Genomic DNA, 23,971 nt, shown 5'->3' on the forward strand with positions numbered 1-23,971 from the left:
GTCCCAATGAGAAAGTCATTGACTACATGGAAGTGTTGATCCTATGTTTTCTTCTAGGAGTTGCACAATTTCTGGTATAATTCCAAAGGTTTTTGGTCACTTTTAGTTGACTTTTAAGCAGGGTGAGAGATAAGGGTCTAGTTTTATTCTTCTACATTTGATTAACCAGTTTTCCCAGCACCATTGATTAAAAAGTCTACTTTTTGTCCAACCTATGTTTTTGGCAACTTTGTCAAGGAGTAGATGACTATAAATGTTTTGGTTTGTCTCTGGATCTTCTACTCTGTACCATTGGTCTATGTGTCTGTTTTTATGCCAGTACAGTTCTGTTACTATAGCTCTGTAGTATAATTTGAAGACAGGCTTTGTGATGCCTCCAGTATAGCTTTTTTTGGCTTAGAATTACTTTGGCAATTCTGGATCATTTATTCTTCCAAGTGAATTTTAGGACTGTTTTTTTCTGGTACTGTGAAGAATGTCATTGGCTTTTTGATGAAGATTGCATTGAATCTGTATGATGCTTTTGGTAGTATGAAACAATATTACTTCTGCCTACCCATAAACATGGAAGTCTTTCCATGTTCTGTGTCTTTTTCAATTTCTTTCTCCAATCTTTTATAATTTTCATTGTAGAGTTCTCTCATATCTTTGGCTAGATTTATTCTATGGTTGGGTTTTTTAAATTTTTTTTTTATTTTTACAGACTGCATTTTGATTCATTGTATACAAATGGGGTACATCTTTTCATTTCTATTGTTGTGCATGACGTAGATTCATACCATTCGTGTAGTCATACATGTACATAGGGTAATGATGTGTCTCATCCCATCATTTTTCATACCCCCAATCTTATTTCCCCTCTATGTAATCTAAAGTTCCTCCATTCTCTCACCTTGCACTCCCCCACCCCCATTATGTATCATCATCCACTTATCAGGGAAAACATCAGGCCTTTTAGTTTTGGCTTATTTCACTTAGCATGATATTATCCAACTCCATCCATTTATCTGTAAATGACATAATTTTATTCTTTATGGCTGAATAATATTCCATTGTGTATATATACCACCGTTTCTTTATCCATTCATCTGTTGAAGGGCATCTAGGTTGGTTCCACAATTTAGTTATTGTTGTTTTTTCTTTTTTTGTTTGTTTTGGTTTTATGTGTGGGGGGGTTGTTTTTTGATTTTTGAGGCTATTGTAAATGAATTGCTTTCCTGATTTCTTTCTCAGCAAATTAATTATTGGTGTACAGAAAAGCTATTTATTTTGTATGTTGACTTTGTAACCTACTACTTTGCTGAATTTGTTTATTAGTTATAGCAGTCTTCTGATAAAAGTTTTCAGATCTTCTAAGTATTGTATCACCTGCAAACAGTGGCCATTTGACTTCTTCCTTTCCCATTTTTATTCCTTTTATTTTCTTCTCTCATCTAATTGCTCCCATTAGAATTTCTAGTATATATTGAGTAGAAATGATGAGAACAGAAGTCCCTGTCTTGTTCCAGATTCTAAAGGACATGCTTTCAGTTTTCCCTCATTCACTATGATTTTGGCTTTGGGTTTGTGGCATATAGTATTTATGATATTGAGGTAAGTTTCATCTATCCTTACTTTCTTCCTTTTATTACCAATGGGTGCTGAATTTTGCTGAAGCCTTTCTCTGCATCTATTGAGATGGCCATGTGTTTCTTGTCCTTAATTCTATTTAATTCTTAATTCTTCAGCACCCATTATTGGTTTGTGCATGTAAAGACATCCCTGCAAGACTGTCATAAAAGCCAACTTGGTTGAATGTGATTTGCTAATGTTTTATTAAGGATTTTTTGCATCTTAGTTCATGAGGGATATTGGTCTGTAGTTTTCTTTCCTTGATGTGTCCTTATGTACTTTTAGTTATAAGGATGACAGTGGCTCTGTAGAATAAATTTGGAAGTGTTGCATCCCTTTCTATTTCATGGAATAATTTGAGGAGCATCAGCATTAGTTCTTCCTTAAAACTCTGGTAGAATTCAGCTGAGAATCCATCTGATCCTGGGCTTTTCTTTCTTGGAAGACTTTTCATTACTGCTTCTATCTCATTCCTAGCTATTGGTCTGTTTAGGCTATCTTTCAAAGCTGTCAGCAATTATTTCCATATGAAAAAAACTTCCCTTTTATTCAACTTTATACTCTGATCATCTTGATCTTTTTTTAATTTTTACTAGTTCTTTTTTAGTTATATATGACAGTAGAATTTATTTTGTTACATTTATACAAGCATGGTTTATATCTTATTCTAATTAGGATCTCAGTCTTGTGGATGTACACAATTGTGAGATTTACTTTGGTGTATTCGCATATGTACATAGGAAAGTTATGTCAGATTCATTCCACTGTCTTTCCTATTCCTATCCCTGCTCCCTTCCCTTCATTCCCCTTTGTCTAATCCACTGAACTTCTATTCTTCCCCTCCCCCTATTTTATTGTGGGTTACCATCCACATATCAGAGAAAACATTTGACCTTTTGTTTTTGGGGTTTGGCTTATTTCACTTAGCATGATAGTCTCCAGATCTATCCATTTACTTGCAAATATCATAAAGTCATTTTTATGACTAATATTCCATTGTGTATATATGCCGTAATTTCTTTATCCATTCATTTGTTGAGGGACACCTGGGTTGATTTCATAGTTTAGCTATTGTGAATTGAGCTTCTATAAATATTAATGTGGCTGTGTCACTGCAGTATGCTGATTTTAAATCCTTTGGATATAAACTGAGGAGTGGGATAACTTGTGGTTCCATTCCACTTTTTTTGAGGAATCTTCATACTGCTTTCCAGAGTGGCTACACCAGCAATGTATGAGTGTACCCTTTTCCCCACATCCTCACCAACAGTTATTGGTCCTTGTATTCTTCATAATTGCCATTATGACTAGACTGATGAAATCCCAGTGTAATTTTAATATGCATTTCTCTAATTGCTAGAGATATTGATTTTTTTCATATATTTGCTTAACACTTTTATTTCTTCTTTTGAGAAGGGTCTTTTTAGTTCCTTTGCCCATTTATTGTCTTGGTTATGATGATGTTGTAGTTGGTGGTGGTAAGCTGTTTTGTTTTATTGTCTTTGTTTTTGTTTTTGTTTTGTGGTGCTGGGGATTGAACTCAGAGCCTTGTGCTTGAGAAGTAAGCACTCTACCAACTTAGCTATCTTCCCAGCCCAGTGGTAAGCTTTTAGAGTTCTTTTTATATCCTGGAAATGAGTATCATTTCTGAGGTGTGGGTGGCAAAGATTTTCTCCCATTCTATAGGCTCTCTCTTCATACTTGTTTCCTTTGCTATAAAGAGCATTTTAGTTTGATGGCATTCCATTTATTGATTTTTAATTTTACTTCCTGAGTTTTAGATTCCTTAAGGAAATTGGTTCCTAAGCCAACATGATGGAGTGCCTACATTTTCTTCTATTAGGTGCAGGGTTTCTGATCTATTACCTAGATGACCACCTTGATCTTAGAATCTTTTCCTTAACAGAGTTAATATTGTTAAAATCACCATATGAACCTTATCTCCAGATTCAATGCAATCCCCAACAAAATATCAATGACTCTTCACAGAGCTAGAAAAAATAGTACTAGAATTCAAATGTAAATACAGAAGCCAAAATAGTTCTGAGCAAAGAGAGCTAGAGGTACCACAATAACCAATTTAAAATTAGAATTATTACTACAGAATTATAGTAACAAAAATGATGTGGCACTGGAAACAAAACACATGTATACCAATGGAATACTATAAAGACCCAACAATAAACCCATCCATAGATTCATCTTACCCTCGACAAAGACACCAAAAACATGTTGGAGAAAAGACAGGCTCCCTTTCCACCAGAAAACTTTTAGAACTCATAAGTGAATTCAGTAAAGTAGCAGGTTACAAGATCATAAATCCAATGCATTTTTATACATAAGTGATGAATCTTCAGAAAGAGAAGTTAGGAAAACTACCCCATTCACAATAGCCTCAAAAAAAATAAAATACTTGGGAATAAATCTCACAAAAGAGGTGAAAGACCTCTACAATGAGAACTACAGAACACTAAAGAAAGAAATTAAAGAAAAACTTAGAAGATGGAAAGATCTCCCATGTTCTTGAATAGGCAGAATTAATATTGTCAAAATGGCCATACTACCGAAAGTTCTATACAGATTCAATGCAATTCCAATTAAAATCCCAATGACGTACCTCACAGAAATAGAGCAAGCAATTATGAAATTCATCTGGAAGAATAAAAAACCCAGAATAGCTAAAGCAATCCTCAGTAGAAAGAGCAAAGCAGGGGGTATCGCAATACCAGATCTTCAACTCTATTACAAAGCAATAGTAACAAAAACGGCATGGTATTGGTACCAAAATAGAAACGTAGATCAATGCTACAGAATAGAGGACACAGACACAAACCCAAATAAATACAATTTTCTCATACTAGACAAAGGTGCCAAAAATATGCAATGGAGAAAAGATGGCCTCTTCAACAAATGGTGCTGGGAAAACTGGAAATCCATATGCAACAGAATGAAACTAAACCCCTATCTCTCACCCTGCACAAAACTCAACTCACAATGGATCAAGGACCTTGAAATCAGACCAGAGACCCTGCATCTTATAGAAGAAAAAATAGGTCCAAATCTTCAACTTGTTGGCTTAGGATCAGACTTCCTTAACAGGACTCCCATAGCACAAGAAATAAAAGCAAGAATCAACAACTGGGATAGATTCAAACTAAAAGCTTTCTCTCAGCAAAGGAAACTATCAGCAATGTGAAGAGAGCCTACAGAGTGGGAGAATATCTTTGCCACTCATACTTCAGATAAAGCACTAATCTCCAGAATCTATAAAGAACTCAAAAAACTCTACACCAAGAATACAAATAATCTAATCAACAAATGGGCTAAGGAAATGAACAGACACTTCACAGAAGAAGATGTACAAGCAATCAATATATGAAAAAATGTTCAACAGCTCTAGTAATAAGAGAAATGCAAATCAAAACTACCCTAAGATTCCATCTCACCCCAATTAGAATGGCAATTATCAAGAATACAAGCAACAATAGGTGTTGGTGAGGATGTGGGGAAAAAGGTACACTCATACATTGCTGGTGGGGTTGCAAATTAGTACACCCACTCTGGAAAGCAGTGTGGAGATTCCTTAGAAAACTTGGAATGGAACCACCATTTGACCCAGCTATCCCACTCCTTGGCCTCTACCCAAAGGACTTAAAATCAGCATACTACAGAGATACAGCCACATCAATGTTCATAGCTGCTCAATTCACCATAGCCAGATTGTGGAACCAACCTAGATGCCCTTCAGTTGATGAATGGATAAAGAAACTGTGGCATATATATACAATGGAATATTACTCCGCCATGAAGAATGATAAAATTATGGCATTTGCAGGCAAATGGATGAAATTGGAGAATATGCTAAGTGAGAAAAGCCAATCTCAAAAAACCAAAGGACAAATGATCTCGCTGATAAGCAGAAGAGGACATATAATGGGGGGTGGGAGGGGTTAGCATTAGGGTTAGGGTTTGGTTTAGGGTTTGGGATAAGGAGGGTGGTAAGAATGGAGGAAGGAAGGACTGTATAGAGGGAAAAGAGGGGTGGGGGGAAGGGAAAAATAATAATAACAGAATGAATCAAACAACATTACCCTATGTAAATTTGTGATTACACAAATGGTATGCCTTGACTCCATGTACAAATAGAGAAACATGTATCCCATTTGTTTACAATAAAATTAAAAAAGACAGGCTCCTTAATAAATGGTGTTGGGAAGACTGGATGTTCATACGTAAAAGACTGAAACTAGATCTATCTCATCCTGCATAAAAACCAATTTGAAATGGATCAAAGACCTAGAAATAAGGTTAAAAGATTTGCAAACTTCTAGAAGAAAATATAGGGGCAGCACTCCAAAATACAGGTGCAGTCAATGATGTCCCCAATAAGACTCGTTCAGCTTAGGAAATAATATCAGGAATCAATAAATGGAATGGCATCAAATTAAAAAGTTTCTGCACAGCAAAGGAAATAATAACATGAAGAGAAAGCCTAAAAAATGGAAGAAAATCTTTTCCAGCTACTCTTCTGATAGATGATTAATATCAAGAATATATAAAGAACTTGAAAAAACACCACCAAAATGCAAATCACTTATCAATAAATGGGCAAATGAACTAAAGACAGTTTTCAAAAGAAGTATAAATGACCAACAAAAATGAAAACAAAAATGTTAAATAGCTTTAGCCACTAGGAAAGTGCACATTGAAACTACACTGAGATTTCATCTCACTAGTTAGAATAGCAATCATTAAGGATACAAATAACAATAAGTTCTGGTGAGGATGCTGGGGGAAAGGAACTCAAATACACTGCAGAAGTGTAAATCAGGGCAGACACTATGGAAATCATTATGGGGATTCCTCAAAACTAGAAATAGAACCATCATATGACCAGTTATAGGAGTGAGTACTTTGGTATTTATCCAAAAGAATTAATATCAGCATACTTTAGTCAAACATTCACATAAATGTCTGTGGCAGCACAAGTCACAAAAGCCAAGTATGGAGCAGGTATTCATCAACAGATGAATGGATAAAAATAATGTCATATATATGACATTTACATATAATATTATATATTATATAATTATATTTATATATTATATAATCATATATTATATTATAATATTAATATATTATATATAATTATATATTAAATATTATATAATTATATATTATAAAACTATTATAATATTATTATATTATATATAATATACATTATAATAAAATATATAATATAATATTATATAATAATATAATATATTATATATTATAATATTATTATTATTATATTATTATATCTTATAAAACTATTATATATATAATAGTTTTATTCCGCCATAAAGTAGAATAACAATTTAGCATTTGCCAAAAAATAGGTAGAACTTGAGACGATTATGCTAAGTGAAATAATCCAGACTCAGAAATTCTAAGTCATATGTATTCTCTCATATGTGGAAGCTGGAGAGAGAAAAGGGAAAAATAGGAGAATCTCATTTAAAAATTGAATGGAGACTGTTAAAGAAAGGGATCTTGTGGAGGAAAAGAGGTCAATGGGGGGGCTAACTTGGAAATGAAATTGATCAAATTATGTTATGTGCATGTAGGAATATGCCACAATGAAACCCACTATTTTGTATCATTGCTATTTGCACCAATAAAATTTTTAAATTATACAAGGACAATAACACTAGCTTTTGGCAGGGAGGTGGAGTCAATTTTTTTCATGCCAAATAGTACTAGAGAAGGTAGGGATTAAAGAGGATCAAAAGCTTGAATTCAGGTATACTCATCTCAACGTGAGTCCTACTTCTCAATTAAGGCCAGGTCCTTTCACAAAAGAAACCATCCAACATTCATATTTTCAAGTTTTCTTGACATCATTCTTAAAACTTGTCCTGGGACTTGATCTTCAGTTTTTTTCTGCCCTCTACCTGTGTAAGACCAGGGTCTGCTTAGACACTACTCTACATACATCCTCTGGTTTTCACATTTATATTGGTAGTCAATCATCACCAGTCTTCCATTGTCCTTTTTAAATGCATTTATAGCCCCTTACAGGAGCTATTGAATTCTAAAGTTCTAATGATTATTCCTTCTCTTGAAAGTTTCAAAATCCTGGAATCATATGCATACTGGTGCATTCTGTTTCACCACCACCCCATCTCTGTTTACCACCAGTGAAATTTTTAATAACTGAATTACAACTGCATGCACCAGCTAACATCAGTCATGTTATATTTACTGGATGATCTAGCTCTAAATTCTCATTGAATTATGGAAAATAATATTCCGACAAGACATCTCCAAGAAAAATGGAGGGACAGTGTGGCTGGGAGGAGGGTAACGAAATTGGCCAAACATTAAAACTCTTCCAGTAAATCCTTTCCTAATAAAAGTGGGCCCTAAAGGAAAGGGGCAGTTACTGAATGCTGGACCCTGAACTTTGACCTTCCCCCATTGCAAATTAGTCCAAAATGGAGGCAAAGCAAATGTTGAAACTCTGAGAAACAATGGATCTCAGAGAAAGTAAAACAAGGGAAAAGATTTGAGTACTCATCCCTTGGATCTGAACTCCTATCTCCCCAAATAATAATGAGTTTCAACCTTTTTACAACTACCCTCCTAAGTTAAAGTTTTAACCTGTACAACTAGCCTCTGACTGTCCAAACTGCACATCCAGTCTCCAATTAAACTATAAAACTCAGACTCCTGTAACTTGAGGGCCAGCTCCATACCCAGAAAATGGGCCCTCTGGTGCCTGATCCATGGACCTTGCTGCATAATAAAGGAAAGCTAGCTGATCCTAGGTTTGCTTCCCGTCTTCTGCCTCAACCATTTGTGGGCCATGAGCTTACACTCATTATAGCATCAACTTATTTGACTACTACTAGACAATTAACAACTATTGAAGGTCTGGTTTCCCAGGAACTAGAAACCTAAGATTTGTGTGCAGATTTATTGGGGAGTTCTTTCAGAACATCATCTGTGAGAAGAGAAAATGAAATTAGGCAGCAATAAAAGTCAGAGCATAATGCAGTTGTAATAGAGGCCCCAACAGATCTTGCAAGAAACACTGGAATAGGACTGCCCAAGAGAATTTCTCTGCCTTGAAGCAAGGAAGCATGATTATCATACTCCTGAATTTATCAGTTATTGGATGACTGATAAAGGTATGGCCTTGGGTGAGGAGGTTCTCTTTACCCAAGAACAATTCACAGAGGGAGCCACAACAATCAGCCACCAACACTCCCAGAAGCTGGAGAAATAAATGACAAATGGGAGTAGGATACAACAGCACTAACCAGAGATTAGCAAACTGTGTCCAGACTAACATCTGTTTTTGTAAATAAAATATTGGGAAGTAAAAAACCCACTTGATCATGTATTATGTATGACTGTCTTGTGCTACCACATCATAATTAAGTAGTTGCAATAAAAACTATTGCCTGTATGGTCTAAAATACTTATATGCTGGAGCTGAGGAGGAAAAAAAGGTGTGGTATCCTGTGCTGAATCACTACAGTTTTTTGTTGTTGTTGTTGGGGTGTTTTTGTTTTTGTTTTGGTTGAGGTTTTTGTTCGGGGGGTCTTTGGGGGTTGTTTGGTACTAGGAATTGAACCCAGGGTACCTAACCACTGAGCAACATCCCAGCCCTTTATATTTTTTATTTTGAGATAGGGTCTAGCTAAGTTGCTTAGGACCTCAATAATTTGCTGAGGCTGGCTTTGAACTTGTGATCCTCCTGCCTCAGCCTCCTGAGCTGCTGTGCTTATAGGCATGTTCCACAGTGCCCAGCTCATTGTAGTTTTATTATCAGAAATAAAATATTGCTATTTTTAAAAGTATTAAGTGCCTTCTCTTGTGCTGAATACATTTGATATTTGCATGTGTGACACTGAGTAAACTTTAGATAACCCCTGAAAGAGAGAGGGGCTACTTTCACTTTTTAATTGATGCATAATAAATTTACATACTCAGGGATGTGACATTCTAATGTATGAATATATTATGTAATGTTCACAGAGTAAGTGTGTCTATCATCTCAAACATTTATTCTTTGTAGTGAGAACCTTCCAAGTTCTTTAATCTAGCTTTTCCTGAAATACACGATGTTATCATTATCAACAGATACCTGCTATACAAAAGAACATCAGAATTTATTTCTCCTAAGTGTAACTAGGTACCTGTTGACCAAACTTCCCAAAAATATTAAGAAACATGGTAGTGGCAGGGCTAAAATTTCTAACACTGAAACCAAACATATTTACAACTATTATATTTCACCTGGCATTTCACCAAACTTCATCTGCTATAATATCTGGCCTGGGCACAAATTATACTCCAAAAATCCCCTGTCTTTTACTCTCCTTTAACTCTGTTTACTCCAATAATGAGTGGAGGCAGTGTGCCTATAATTCCTAGAAAAGATTTACTCAGAACCAAATCATAAAGTGAACCTGGCTTTTGTAAAATCCATTGATTTATAGAGGTAAGCTCTAATTCTAACAATGGATGGACAAGTCTCCTTTCCAGTGGACAAGAAACTTCAAAACCTTAAAAAAGCACCTTTTCACTGTTTTTGATTTACAGTGCAAATCTTTTTATCAATGCTTTTTACCTTTCCTAAGCGCAGTATTTAAACTGGATTTATTCCTATATAGTTCCCATTTCTTCCCACACCTTTTGTAGCTCTCCCTACATTAGCTAGATCACTTAGCCACATTTCCCACTAGGCAGAGGTTTTAAGGATAGTTAACATATTTATCTCATCCTCTAGTACTTACCCCTGTACTGCCCATCATTGACATATTATAAATGCCTGTTGTTTTTGTTGTTGAAGTATGTGAAATCCACCATACAGAAGGAGTTGGATGAAATTCAGATCAAAACATCAGTTTTTCAATTGCTCCATGCACCCAAAGTGATTATGAGAACCAGCTGCTTGAGCTTTATCAGGTAAGTTCCATTTGGTGTTTAGTAACTTTAAAATGTTGAAGATGCAACTACATTTCTTCTTTCAAAAATATTAGCCACGAGGGACAAATATGGTAGAGTAGAGGAAGGCTGCACTTTAAAGTTTCTCTGTGGCTTATAATTGAAACAATGGGAATACTGCTTCTCAATGAGGTAGATGATTAAGGGAATTCACTAAAATTCAGTATTGGATAGTCAGAGACTCAGAGAGACCCATAAATACTCATGCTTCAACAGAGGACATGAAAGAGTACATCAGTGACAAGCCAGTGGTGGTAACAGCTCTGGGGTCACCAGAGGGGAGGGGTGACACAAAAGAATAAAGAAAGAAACAGCAGGAAAACACTGGAGACACCCATAAAATAGAAAGAAATTCTGAACTTAGCTACTCTGAGTCTACACTTGGAGTTGGTGATTCAAAAGTGCTATATCTCAAGTTGGGAGGAGCAAGCCAAAGTGGAAGCCAACTCATGAAACTCACACTAGATGTGGGGAACACTTTTGCTACGGGAACCCATAGAAAAGATCACCACAGCATCCTGGCTGGCATCTACTCTATAGCCTAGAATTCAAGCCATTGAAACAGGCACAGAGAAGATTTCAACCAGGAGAATTCAGTTCAGAGATACAGTACAACTTACTTTCCCTTGGAGTCTGGTGGTTAACTCCATCAGCTGTAGAGGTTCAGGAAAACACACAGGCATGCATGATTACATTCAAGGACTGCACCTTCGAAGGCCTTAGTCCTGGGTGGTAGTGTGCTGTGACCTGCTGTGTCCCCTGAACCCTGAAAAGCTGGTTACCCTATGAGTAAAATTATCAAGAAGTGTCTGAGATTGAGATAATCAGAAGAGATTGGCATCTACCTGGCCCTATGGGTTTGTTGGTCTAATCTCTCCAGAATAAGACAAAGTTCCAATTAGGGATAGATCCCAACTGGGGGAACTTTCCATTTAGAACTTCGTATCATCCCTGCCCTAAGTGTGCATTGATCTAGTCTTTCTAGACAATACTCCAACAGATAGTAAATATCTTCAAATCTGAAGCTTAATTTTACTGGATATAAAATTCTCTGTTGGCATTCACTTTCTTTAAAGCTTGATATATGTTATTCCAGTACCTCCTGGCACTAAGGGTCTGTGTTGAAAAAGCAGTTGAGATCCGAATTGGTTACCCCCTATATGTAATTTGATTTCTTTCTCTAGCACCCCTTAAAATTCTATCCTTATTCCAGGACCCCAAATGTACAAAATTACAGCAGACCCACACCAAGGCACATTATAATGAGAATAACTAACATACAGAATAAAGATAGAATTTTAAAGACTGCTAGGGAAGAAAATCAAATTACATATAAGGGGAAACCAATTCAGATCTCAGCTGATTTCTCAATCCAGACCCTCAATGCCAGGAGGTCCTAGAATAACATATATCAACATCTGAAATAAAATGGATGTCAAATGGGAATTTTACATCCAGCAAAATTAAGCTTTCAACTTGAAGATGAAATAAAAACTTTCCATGATCAGTTGGTAGAGTGCTTGCCTTGCAAGCACAAGGCCCTCGATTCAAATCCCCAGCACCACCAAAAAAAAAAAAAAAAAAAAAAAAAAAAACCACCTTCCATGATAAACAAAAGTTTAATGTGCCTTGTTGCTGGCTCTTTGGGTACCAAATCCGTGGATATTTGTCACCGCTTGCAGCAACAATTTGCACGGGTCTTATGGGTGGCGGACTGGAAACTGAGCCACTTCTATCTCTGGGCTCCTTCCTTGCTTGCTTGTTCATAGAGGATAGAGGAAATGAGGCTTACTTGCTTTGAGAGGAGAGAGAGAGAGACTTTGCTTTCAGAGATATCCATGTCTTCTTAGTTTTCTGCTGCTTCTTACTGGTGCGTCCTGCATCCTGTGAGCTAAGGGTGCGTCTACCTAAGGTGCTTCAGTGATGCGTCTCAATTCTCCGCTCTGCGATCTGCCTTCTGCCACTTTCTGCTAGCTGCTGTTTCTATCTGCTAGCTGCTTCTTCTTCTTCCTTTCTGCTAATGGCTTCTCTGCACTTCTTTTTGCTAGCTGCTGCCGCTCTTCTTTCTACTAGCTGCTGTGTTGCCCTGTCTCTCCGCCTACGCTTATATCACCTCCAGGAGGCGGAAAGCAGGGCCACGCCTTACGCAAAGATTAGGCCAGACGCTAGAAGTCTGAGCAGGCACAATTAGGAGTGCTCGAGAACACATGTGTATACATTGTGTGTGTGGACGATAAATCACCTGAGTGTGCTTATGTCAATTAACCTCCTCGCTGCCGATGTGATCAGGTGCCCTTCTGGCGCTGTCAACATGGCACAGCCCCCAACAGTGCCTTGATGTGGGCCTGCTGTAATTTTGTACATTTGGGGTCCTGTAAGCCTCTTGTAGTTGACTTTCTATTTCAATCTTTAGATATGAAAAGTTTTCTGACATTATGTCATTAAAAATATTGTGCATTCCTTTGGTTTGTTTCTCCATGCCTATTCCAGTAAATCTTAATTGGGTCTTTTTATGCTATCCCATATTTCTTGGAAGTTCTGTTCATTGTGCCTTACCATCTTCTCTGTGTAGTCAACTTTATTTTCAAGAGTATGTATTTTGTCTTCATTGACTGGGCTTCTGTCTTCCAAGTAGTCTAGTCTGCTGGTGATACTTTGCATTGAATTTTTTTTTCTCTGAGTTCATTTGTTTATTGGCAAATATTTATTCAATCCATTTATACGTATATATAACACAAAAGCAAGCTGTGTTGGGATTTGGAGTAGATGATCAAACGTGGATCTTTCCTGTATTAGCTATCAATTATTTCCATCAAATTACCCCAAAACTTAACCCATTTGTTATTTCACAAGTGTCCAAGGGTAAGAAACCAGAAGCAGCTTAACCAAATTGTTCTGTGTCAGAGTCCCTCCTGAGGCTGTAGTCAAGTTGTTGGCTAGGGCTGCAGCCACTTAAAAGGACAGTAGAGTTGGTTTTCAAGCTGACTCACATGACTGACAGCAGAAGGCTTCAGTTCCTTGCATGTGGGAGATCCAGATGTCTGTTCAGCACATGGCAGCTGGTTTCTCCCAGTTCACATAATGAGAGTGAGAGGACGGGGAACCAGGGAGCAGTGGAGGACCATCATGTCTTCTAATCTAATCTTAGAAGTATCATCACCACTGCTGAATTCCAACGGTCAGATGGGGCAGGCCTGGGCAGTGTGTGAGAGGACTATACACTGTGCAGGATGCAGGGGTACTGGGACCATCTTGCAGGTTCTTTGCCACTTTCCTCTGTCATTTACCTCTTACTTGTAGATGTAGGCATGCTCCTTTGAGCCCTGATCATTAGATCATGGGGCTTCCTGTGCAGAAGTTCATCCCCCAGGCTGTAATGTGACCCTGCATTGAATTTTTTATTTTTTTTTAGAGAAAACATTCTTTATTTGTCCATTTCAAAAATCAGCAAAACTTATGTTTAAAAGTAGTGAATGTATAGACTATGTTTATAATGCTACAAAATTGAAACAAATTATTGAAATTTATTTTGAAAATCTTTGGTGATAGATAATTAGAAAACTACTTAAAATACTTGGTATTTAAGATAAATAAATCCTAAAATGATAAATTAATTAAAAAGCAACAGCGATACATTAACACAAAATCTATGGGGAAAAAACCTCAAATTTTCTGAACTTGAAATAAATCTTTAAAAATAAATGCTTGTATTATAGAAGATAAAAATTAAAACCTCACATTAATAGAACTTAGAAATTATATTATGAAAATAGAGAAAATAAACTCCACACACACACATATATATACACACACATACACATAAAATAAATGTTTAATTCAGTTTTGTGTCTTCCTTGGAGAAAAAGTCAGTAGAACACCAGGTTTCTGAAGTGTTCCTCTCCATTCCCAAGAACCTAGGTAATTTAAGGGAACAATGAAAACAAGTTTTACCTGGAATGTTCAGATAAATTTTATCTCAAAAAACACTGGTTTTCTCTCATGTGAACTGGAAATTAGGATAAATTAGTGTTTTTTGTTTTTTTTTTAAATTAGAACATTTATTAATTATAATTTTTCTACTGTCATCTTTTTTTTATTGTAAACAAATGGGATACATGTTGTTTCTCTGTTTGTACATGGCGTAAAGGCATTCCATTTGTGTAATCATAAATTTACATAGAGTAATGTTGTTTGATTCATTCTGTTATTTTTTCCCTTCCCCCACCCCTCCCACCCCTCTTTACCCTCTATACAGTAGTTCCTTCCTCCATACTTGCCCCCCTCCCTAACCCTAACTCTAACCCTAACACTAACCCTTCCCTCCCCCCATTATGTGTCATCCTCCACTTATTAGCGATATCATTCGTCCTTTGGCTTTTTGAGATTGGCTTATCTCACTTAGCATGATATTCTCCAATTTCATCCATTTGCCTGCAAATGCCATAATTTTATCATTCTTTATGGCTGAGTAATATTCCATTGTATATATATACCACAGTTTCTTTATCCACTCATCAATTGAAGGGCATCTAGGTTGGTTCCACAGTCTGGCTATTGTGAATTGAGCAGCTATGAACATTGATGTGGCTGTATCTCTGTAATATGCTGATTTTAAGTCCTTTGGGTATAGGCCAAGGAGTGGGATAGCTGGGTCAAATGGAGGGTCCATTCCAAGTTTTCTAAGGAATCTCCACACTGCTTTCCAGAGTGGCTGCACTAATTTGCAGCCCCACCAGCAATGTATGAGTGTACCTTTCTCCCCACATCCTCGCCAACACCTGTTGTTGCTCGCATTCTTGATAATCGCCAATCTAATTGGGGTGAGATGGAATCTTAGGGTGGTTTTGATTTGCATTTCTCTTATTACTAGAGATGTTGAACAATTTTCCATATGTTTGTTGATTGCTTGTAGATCTTCTTCTGTGAAGTGTCTATTCATTTCCTTAGCCCATTTGTCGTCTGGATTATTTGAATTCTGCATTGAATTTTTAATTTGGTTTATTGTTTCCTTCATTTCAAAGATTTCTGCTTGATTCCTTTTTATAATCTGCCTCATTATTGACCTTTCACTTCCTGTATTTTCTCTCCAATATGATCCTTTACTTCAAAGATCAATCTATGTACACTCTAAACTCCATCTCTGACATTCCTTCTACTGTGTTGTCTATGAAGTCTATTGTTGGAACATCTTGGTTTGTTTGAGGCACTTTTTTCCCTGGTTTTTTCATGTTGTTTGTGTGTCTTCTCATCTAACAGTATGGATCTGAAGCAGTACAGATTCTACCCTGTAGTGTTCCTGAAAGCTTTCAGTACCTCACAGGTGGGTACTGTGACAATGGGCGCCAGGCAACAGCAGGCAGCAGGTGATCCACAGCAGGCAGCGGGTGATCCACTGGCAGTCTATTGGCAGTCTACAGGCTAATGGCAGACAATAAGTAGGTGAACACTGGGGCTGTGGGCAATGAGTGGGTGAAAGGCAGGTGATGGGCAGGCAAGAGGCACGCAAATGGACAAATGGTGGATAACAGGCAGCAGTCAGTGAGTGATCCACGCTCAAAAAGTAGGGAATATGCTGGCATATGGCTGGTGATTGTGGTGGACAATTGTGATAAAAAGCAGGGGATCAATGAGCAGCAAAGACTACCTCACAGAGAAACAGATCTTCCTCTGCTTGAAGTCCAAGTTATGGAGTGACAAGGAATGCAGGCTCCCACTAGTCTGCCACCTTGGATCTACTAGATTGTACTTCTCATTCCATCCTACCTTGTAATGATGAGCAGGAAGCCTAAGAGTCATTTCAATCAGCTTTGAGTCAGGCCACTCCATATTTGGTTCCAGTTCTAGCAATCAAGACAAAAGGAGGAAGGGTTTGATAACCCCCAACCTTTGCTTTAAGATGTGCATACCCCAGGAAGAAATGGATGGAAGGGCAGTCTGGCATAAGTAGTAAATATCAATTCTTGTCCAGTTTCAACTATCACAATGAGGACAATTCTTTTATTTTTTGTTAAGAATTTTTAAGTTCTTCCAGTTGTATTTGCAGTTTGATTTGTATGTATACATATGTGTGTATGAATGTATGTGCATATTTTTTTTCATATTTTATCATATTTTTATTTCATTGTATTTTTTAGGGTAAGTCTTTTGCTATTGCTACTCTCTCCTATCTTCTCCAATACTCAAATTATCTTGTTCTCTCTTTTCCTGTCTCTTTCCACTTTATTTCAATTTTTAAAACTTTTCCTCCTTTATGTCCTTCACTTTATACCTTTCTTCTGTTTCTTTCTCTGCTTTATAACATTCTAATCTTATTTTCCCTTTTTTTCCTATTTTTTTCCTCTTAATGGACTGAATTTTTCCTATCATTTAAAACTATTTTATATATTTTATGCCCCCACCATTCATTTTGTTACAGTTATTAGTATTGTGGAAGTCATACTTGACATCTGGTATTTACTTTAGTGCTATATTGAGTTCATGGCTGTTTGTCTTTGTTGCTGTTGCTAATTTCTGATCCCACCATTACTGCTTTTGTGGTTATTAGTGTTGAAGATGTCATAGTTTGGCACCTGGTATTTATTTTAATACCACATATTGTTTGCTACTGTTATTGCTGTTATTTATTTCCCTTTTTCTGTGAGATTTAGTATAACACTTCAACTTTATGGGGTAGACAGTATGCTGCTGAGCTACACCCTCTACCCATCTAGGAGACAGTACAGCTTGTTCCATATACAACCTAACCCACTCAAACATCAGCAACACTATATCACAAATACTAGGAGACAAAACCCCCAAACTGACAACCACGTCACAAGTAGGAATGAATAGGGGGACTCAGGGTTCACTCATGAATATCTGTTCTTATAGAAACAGCAGAGAGAAATAACACAAAGACTGTGAATATCTATAAAGGGATTCAACACAGATTGCTCTCACACCCTTTTAATATATACAGATTATCAAGTCTAGAAAAGCAAACAGAGAATATACCCCTTATGCCCTTCTATATATACAATTTCCTGACTTACCAGAAGGACCCCACTCTCAAGAGATCTTATAGAAAGAGGAATTCTCCAACTCCAACACAATATACACTATCAAAGTGCACTAAAATACATCACAAAACAATTAGCAGGAAAACTATACTATGAAACACACTTGGATATATATATTAAACAAATTACAATAACCTGATATCCAAAAACTTCACCAAGAAAAGGCTGCAGTCTAAAAACACTCTCACATAAAATTGGAAGGGAAATCCATCCCAACAGATGCACAAACCTCCATGATATCCCATAGTTCTCAGAGGCTCCATTCATGATTTCTTAACATCTTCTCTGTGTTGTCTTTATTTTCAAGATTAAATATTTTGTCTTCATTGTCTGAGGTTTTGTCTTCCAAGTCATCTAATTTGTTGGTGATGCTTTCTATTGAGTTTTTTATTTGGTTTATTGTTTCCTTCATTTCAAGGGTTTCTGTTTGGGTTTTTTGTTTGTGTGTTTGTTTGTTTTCTTTCAGAATCTCTCTCTCTTTACTGAAATGATCTTTTGCTTCTTGCAGTTGCTATTTCAACTGTTTATTGGAGTGATCATTCATTGCCTGCATTTGCTGTCTTATCTCATCCTTTGCTTCATGAATCATTTTAATTATGTTCTGAACTACTTTTCTGACATTTCTTCTACCATGCTGTCATTGGATTCTGAACAGAATCTTGGTTTCTTTGGAACACTTTCTTCCCTTGTTTTTCCATGTTGTTTATGTATCTTCCCTTGTAGCAGTGCTGATTGGGGTATTGCAGTTTCCCCCCTATAGGCTTATAGTGACCCTGCAGGTTTTGAAAACCTCTTCTTTAAGGGGGAGATCAATATTAGCAGCACCCAGTACAGAAAATATGCAACCCTAAACCAAATAGCCCCCATAAAGACATTAACAATATTATAATAATAAACAGAGGATGAATTAAATTAGTATCTACAGTATAGTCAATAGATTTGCAATGAGTTCTGCAGTTTCTAATGGTGGACAAACAAGACAGGGAGGGGTGTAGGATGTAAATGCTAATGAGATAAGAAGAGTATATACAGTACTAGATCATAGGTGAAAGCAAAATCAAAAGAGCTGGTTGTTAGCATGAGAAAAGGGAGAAAGAGACTGAGGAAACAGATAAACAAAAGGAAAATAGAGAAAGCAAGAAAAATAAAGAAATAAAAACAAAATTTTTCAAAAAATGGAAAAAAAGCTACACTGTAACAATCATATACTATTCAAACTTCCCCGTCTTCAGCAGCCTGATGCATGAGAGGTACCTGACAGGGACCTTCCAGTCTCCAGCAGGTGTCTCGGGATGGGAGTGACCCACCTAAAGATGGTGGCTTCCAGGATTATCCAAGATGGTTACAATTGCTTCCAAAACATTGGAAAATGGGGAGTCACAGCATGGGTGCTGACTGGGCCCAGTTCATGAGGGGGGTGGGCAGGCCAGGGGTCATGAAGGCAGGGCATGGTCAGTCAGACCAGGGGTCCTGCAGGTCCTGGCTGTTGTCCCAAAATGGCAGCAGCCACGTGTAACCAAACCTGCAGGTAGTGTGACAATGGACTTCCAGGCAATAGCAGGCAGCAGGCAATCTGCTGGCAGTCTGCAGATGGTCTGCAGACTAAAAGCAGATGATTGGCAGGTGGACCTCAGGTGGGGGATGATAAGTGAAAGGCAGGCGATGGGCAGGCAAGAGGAAGGCAAATGGGAAAATGGGGGATGATAGGTGGCAGTCAGTAAGTAACTTGCACTCAAAAAATAGGTGATATGCTGACAGACAGGGGTGGTGATACTGGTGGACAGATGGGGTAAATCACAGGGGATGGAAGAGCAGCAAAGACCGTCTCACAGAGAAACAGATTTTCCTCTGCTTGAATCCTGAGTTACAGAGCAAAAAGGAATGCAGTCTTCCTCTAGTACACCATCTTGGATCCTCAACTGTGACCATTTTTCCCAATAAGGACAGCTTATGATTGGCTCAGATTCTAAAATTCAGGAGGGCTTGGCATTCCATAATCCAAACTCTGAAATAAAATAAATGTCAATCAAGATTGCTATATTCAACAAAGAAATCATTCACAATTGAAGTAGTACAAACTTTTCAAGATAAGGATAAAATAATTCATGATCCCTAAGCCAGAAGGACAGAAAATATTTAAATAAGTACTACACATAAAAGAACTCACACAAAAACTACAAAGCTCCTGAATGGATGACACTCACTAGAGGAGAAAAAGTAAATGAAATTTATTTTTTATTTTTATTTATTTTCATTGTTTGTTCTATTTAGTTATACATGATAGCAGAATGCATTTTGATTAATGAATACACAAATGGAGTACAACTTTTCACTTCTGGTTGTACATGATAAAGAGTTAACACCATTCCTGTAATCATACATGTACATAGGGTAATAATGTTTGTCTCATTTCACCATCTTTCCTTCCCCCTTTCCTCTCCCTTCCCATTTCCCTGTACACAATCCAAGGTTCCTCCATGCTTCCCTAATCCCTCCAACTCCTCCCATTATGTATCAGTATCCACTTATCAGAGGAAACATTTGGCCTTCTGTTTTGGGGGATTAGCTTACCTTGCTTAGAATGATATTCTCCAACTCCATCCATTTACCTCCAAAAGCTACATTCCTCTTTATGGCTGAGTAATATTCCATTGTGTATTCCACAGTTCCATTATCCATTTATCAATTGAAGGGCATCTAGATTGGTTCCACAATCTAGCTATTGTGAACAGAGCTTCTATAAATATTGATGTGGCTGCATCACTGGAGTATTCTAAGACCTTTGGGTATAGGCCAAGGGGTGGGATAGCTGGGTCAAATGGTGCTTCCATTCCAAGTTTTCTAAGAAATCTCTGTACTGTTTTTCAGATGGCTGCAGCAATTCGCAATCTCACCAGCAATGTATAAGTGTACCTTTTTCTCCCATCCTCACCAACATCTATTGTTGCTTGTACTCTTGACAATAGTCATTGTAATTGGACAAAGATGAAATCTTAGTTTTGATTTGCATTTCTCTAATTACTAGAGATGTTGAACATTTTTCACATATTTGTGGATCAATTGTATATTGCTTCTGTGAACAGTCTGCTCAGTTCCTTAGCCCATTTATTGATTGGGTTCTTTGTATTTTTGGTGAAAAGTGAAGTTCTTTATAGATTCCAGAGATCAGTGCTCTATCTAAAGTGCACGTGTAAAAGATTTTCTCCCACTCTATAGGCTGGCTCTCTTTTCACATTATTGATTGTTTCCTTTGCTGAGAAAAAGCTTTTCAGTTTGAATCCATCCCATTTAATGATTCTTGTTTTTATTTCTTGTGCTTTGGGAGTCTTGTTAAGGAAGTCAGGTCCTAAGTCATTAGGATGAAGATTTGGGCCTACTTTTCCTTCTATTTGGTGCAGGATCTCTGGTCTAATTCCTAGGTCCTTGATCTATTTTGTTTTGTCCAATGTGAGAGATAGGGATTTAAATTCATTTTGCTGCATATGGAGTTCCAGTTTTCCCCACACCATTTACTGAAGAGCCTATCTTTTCTCCATTTTTTTGTTTTTCGCATATTTGTCTAGTATGAGATAACTGTACTTATGTGGGTTTGCCTCTGTGTCTTCTCTTCTGTACCATTGGTCTACCTGCCTAGTTTGATGCCAATATCATGCTATTTTTGTTACTACTGCTCTATGGTAGAGTTTATGGTCTGGTATTGTGACACCTCCTGCTTCACTCTTCCTGCTCAGGATTGCTTTGGTTATTCTGGGTCTCTTATTTTTCCAAATAAATTTCATGGTTGCTTTCTCTATTTCTATCAGGTACATCATTGGGATTTTAATTGCAATTGCATTGAATCCTTATAGCACTTTTGGTAGTTTGGCCATTTTGGCAGTATTAATTCTGCCTATCCAAGAACATGGGCGATCTTTCCATCTTCTACGGTTTCCTTTCTTTCTTTAATGTTCTGTAGTTTTCATTGTAGAGGTCTTTCACCTCTTTTGTTAGATTGATTCCCAAGTATGTTATTTTATTTTTTATTTTGAGGCTATTGTGAATGGGGTATTTTTCCTAATTTCTCTTGCAGTGGATTCATCACTTATGAATAGAAATGCATTAGATTTATCAATGTTGATTTTATATCCAGCTATTTGCTGAATTCATTCATTTGTTCTAGAAGTTTTCTGGTGGAATATTTTGGATCCTCTAAATATAGAATCATATCATCAGCAAACACTGATAGCTTTGGTTCTTTTCCTATTCATATCCTTTTAATTTCTTTGGTCTAATCACTCTGGCTAGAGTTTCAAGGATGATGTTGAATAGAAGCAGTGAAAGAGAGCAGACCTGACTTGTTCCAGTTTTTAGTGGGAATGTTTTCAATTTTTCTCCAATTAGAATGATGCTGGCCATGGGCTTCGCATACATGGCTTTTACAATGTTGAGGTATGTTCCTACTATACCTATTTTTTCTAGTGTTTTCAGCATGAAAAGTTGCTGTATTTTACTGAATGCTTTTCTGCATCTATTGAAATGATCATATGATTCTTAAGTCTATTGATGTGATAAATTACATTTATTGATTTCTGGATGCTGAGTCAACCTTGCATCCCTAGGATGTACCCCACTTGATCATGGGCAGTATGTTTTTAATGTTTTTGAATGAGAATTCCCAGAATTTTGTTAAGAATGTTTGCATCTATGTTCATCAGGGATATTGGTCTGAATTTTTCTTTCCTTGATGTGTCTTTTTCTAGTTTTGGTATCAGGATGATATTAGCTTCACAGACTGAGTTTGGAAGCATTCCCTCTTTTCTATTTCATGGAATACTTTGAGGAGTGTTGCTATTAGCTCTTCATTGATAATCTTGTAGAATTCAGCTGAGAATTCATCTGGTCCCAGTCTTTTCTTTTTTGGTAGGCTTTTGATGACTTCTTCTATTTCATTGCTTGAAACTGATCTGTTTAAGTTGTGTATATCCTCCTGATTTGGTTTGGGTGGATCATATGTCTCCAGAAATTAAAGTCTTCAAGAGTTTCTATTTTGTTAGAGTATAGATTTTCAAAATAGCTTCTTATGTTTTGTATTTCAATAGTGTCTGTAGTGATATCGCCTTTTTCATCATGAACTTTAGTAATTTGAGTTTTCTCTCTCCTCTTTGTTAGTGTGGCTAAGGGTTTATCAATTTTACTTATTTTCTCAAAGAACCAACTCTTCATTTTCTCAATTTTTTGAATTTTTTGTTTTGTTTCAATTTCACTGATTTCAGCTCTGATTTTAATTATTTCCTGCCTTCTATTACTTTTGGTGTTGATCTGTTATTTTTCTAGGACTTTGAGATGTAATGTTAGGTCATTTATTTGTTCACGTTTTATTATTTTATTGAATGAGCTCAATGCAATGAATCTTACTAGTAGTACTGCCTTCATAGTGTACCAGAGATTTTGATATGTTGTATCAGTGTTCTCACTTACCTGTAAGAATTTTTTTTATCTCCTCCTTTCTGCTGTCCATGCATCAATCAATAGTGTATTATTTATTCTCCAGGTGTTGGAGTAGTTTCTATTTCTCATTTTATCATTGATTTCTAATTTCATTCCATTATGATCTGTTAAAATGCAAGGCAGTCTTTTTTTTTTTCTAAGAGTTGCTTTCTGGCATATTTTAGAGAAGAATTCATGTGCTGCTGAGAAAAAAGTGTATTTGCTCATTGATGGATGGAATATTCTAAATTATTGATGGTTTTATTGAATTCTGTGGTTTCTTTGTTCAGTTTTAGTTTGGAAAAATCTATCCAGTGATGAGAGAGGTGTATTAAAGTCACCCAGTGTTATTGTGTTGTGGTCTATTTTATTCCTGAAATTGAGAAGAATTTGTCTGATGTACCTAGGTGCTCCATTGTTTGGGGCATAAATATTTATGACTGTTATGTCTTGTAGACTTATGGCTCCCTTAAGCAAAATGAAATGTCCTTCCTTACCCCTTCTAACTTTGGTTTGATGTCCACTTTATCTGATATGAGGATGGAAAGCCCTGCTTCTTCACTCAGTCCATGTGTGTGATATGTTTTTTCTCATCTTTTCACCTTCAGTCTGTATATGTCTCTTCCTATGAGTCTCTTGAAGGCTGCACATTGTTGAGTCTTTTGAAAACTCAAATATGCCAGTCTATGACTTTTGATTAATGAGTTTAGGTCATTAACATTCAGGGTTATTATTGAGATATGATTTGTATTCCCAGTCATTTTGGCTTATTTTTGGTTTTTTAATTTGACTTGGTTTCTCCTTTGATTGACTTTTCCTTTAGCATGGGTCCTCCC

The 23,971-nt window shown here is 36.7% G+C and overlaps 1 protein-coding gene and 1 long non-coding RNA gene across 4 annotated transcripts in view; one reads left to right on the forward strand and one right to left on the reverse strand.

The window, feature by feature from the left end:
* LOC306638810 (steroid transmembrane transporter SLC22A24-like) overlaps window positions 1–23,971 on the forward strand; it is a 46,855-nt gene that overhangs the window by 16,032 nt on the left and 6,852 nt on the right. For both annotated transcript variants that reach the window (XM_079102181.1, XM_079102182.1), the window contains exon 6: window positions 10,457–10,572. In XM_079102181.1, coding sequence (XP_078958307.1) covers window positions 10,457–10,572 — 116 coding nt within the window. The remainder of the gene's footprint in view (window positions 1–10,456; window positions 10,573–23,971) is intronic.
* LOC306638856 overlaps window positions 10,579–23,971 on the reverse strand; it is a 29,923-nt gene continuing 16,530 nt past the window's right edge. Inside the window, exons 2-3 of one of the 2 annotated variants that reach the window (XR_013757571.1) lie at window positions 16,375–16,451; window positions 10,579–11,394 (exon numbers count right to left, since the gene is read on the reverse strand). This is a non-coding gene — a long non-coding RNA (uncharacterized lncRNA). Of the gene's footprint in view, window positions 11,395–16,153; window positions 16,452–23,971 lie in introns of those variants that run through there. The other variant, XR_013757572.1, reaches the window with a different exon arrangement.

Source organism: Sciurus vulgaris (genome assembly GCF_902686455.1).
Source record: "Sciurus vulgaris genome assembly, chromosome: 11".
Taxonomy (NCBI): domain Eukaryota; kingdom Metazoa; phylum Chordata; class Mammalia; order Rodentia; family Sciuridae; genus Sciurus; species Sciurus vulgaris.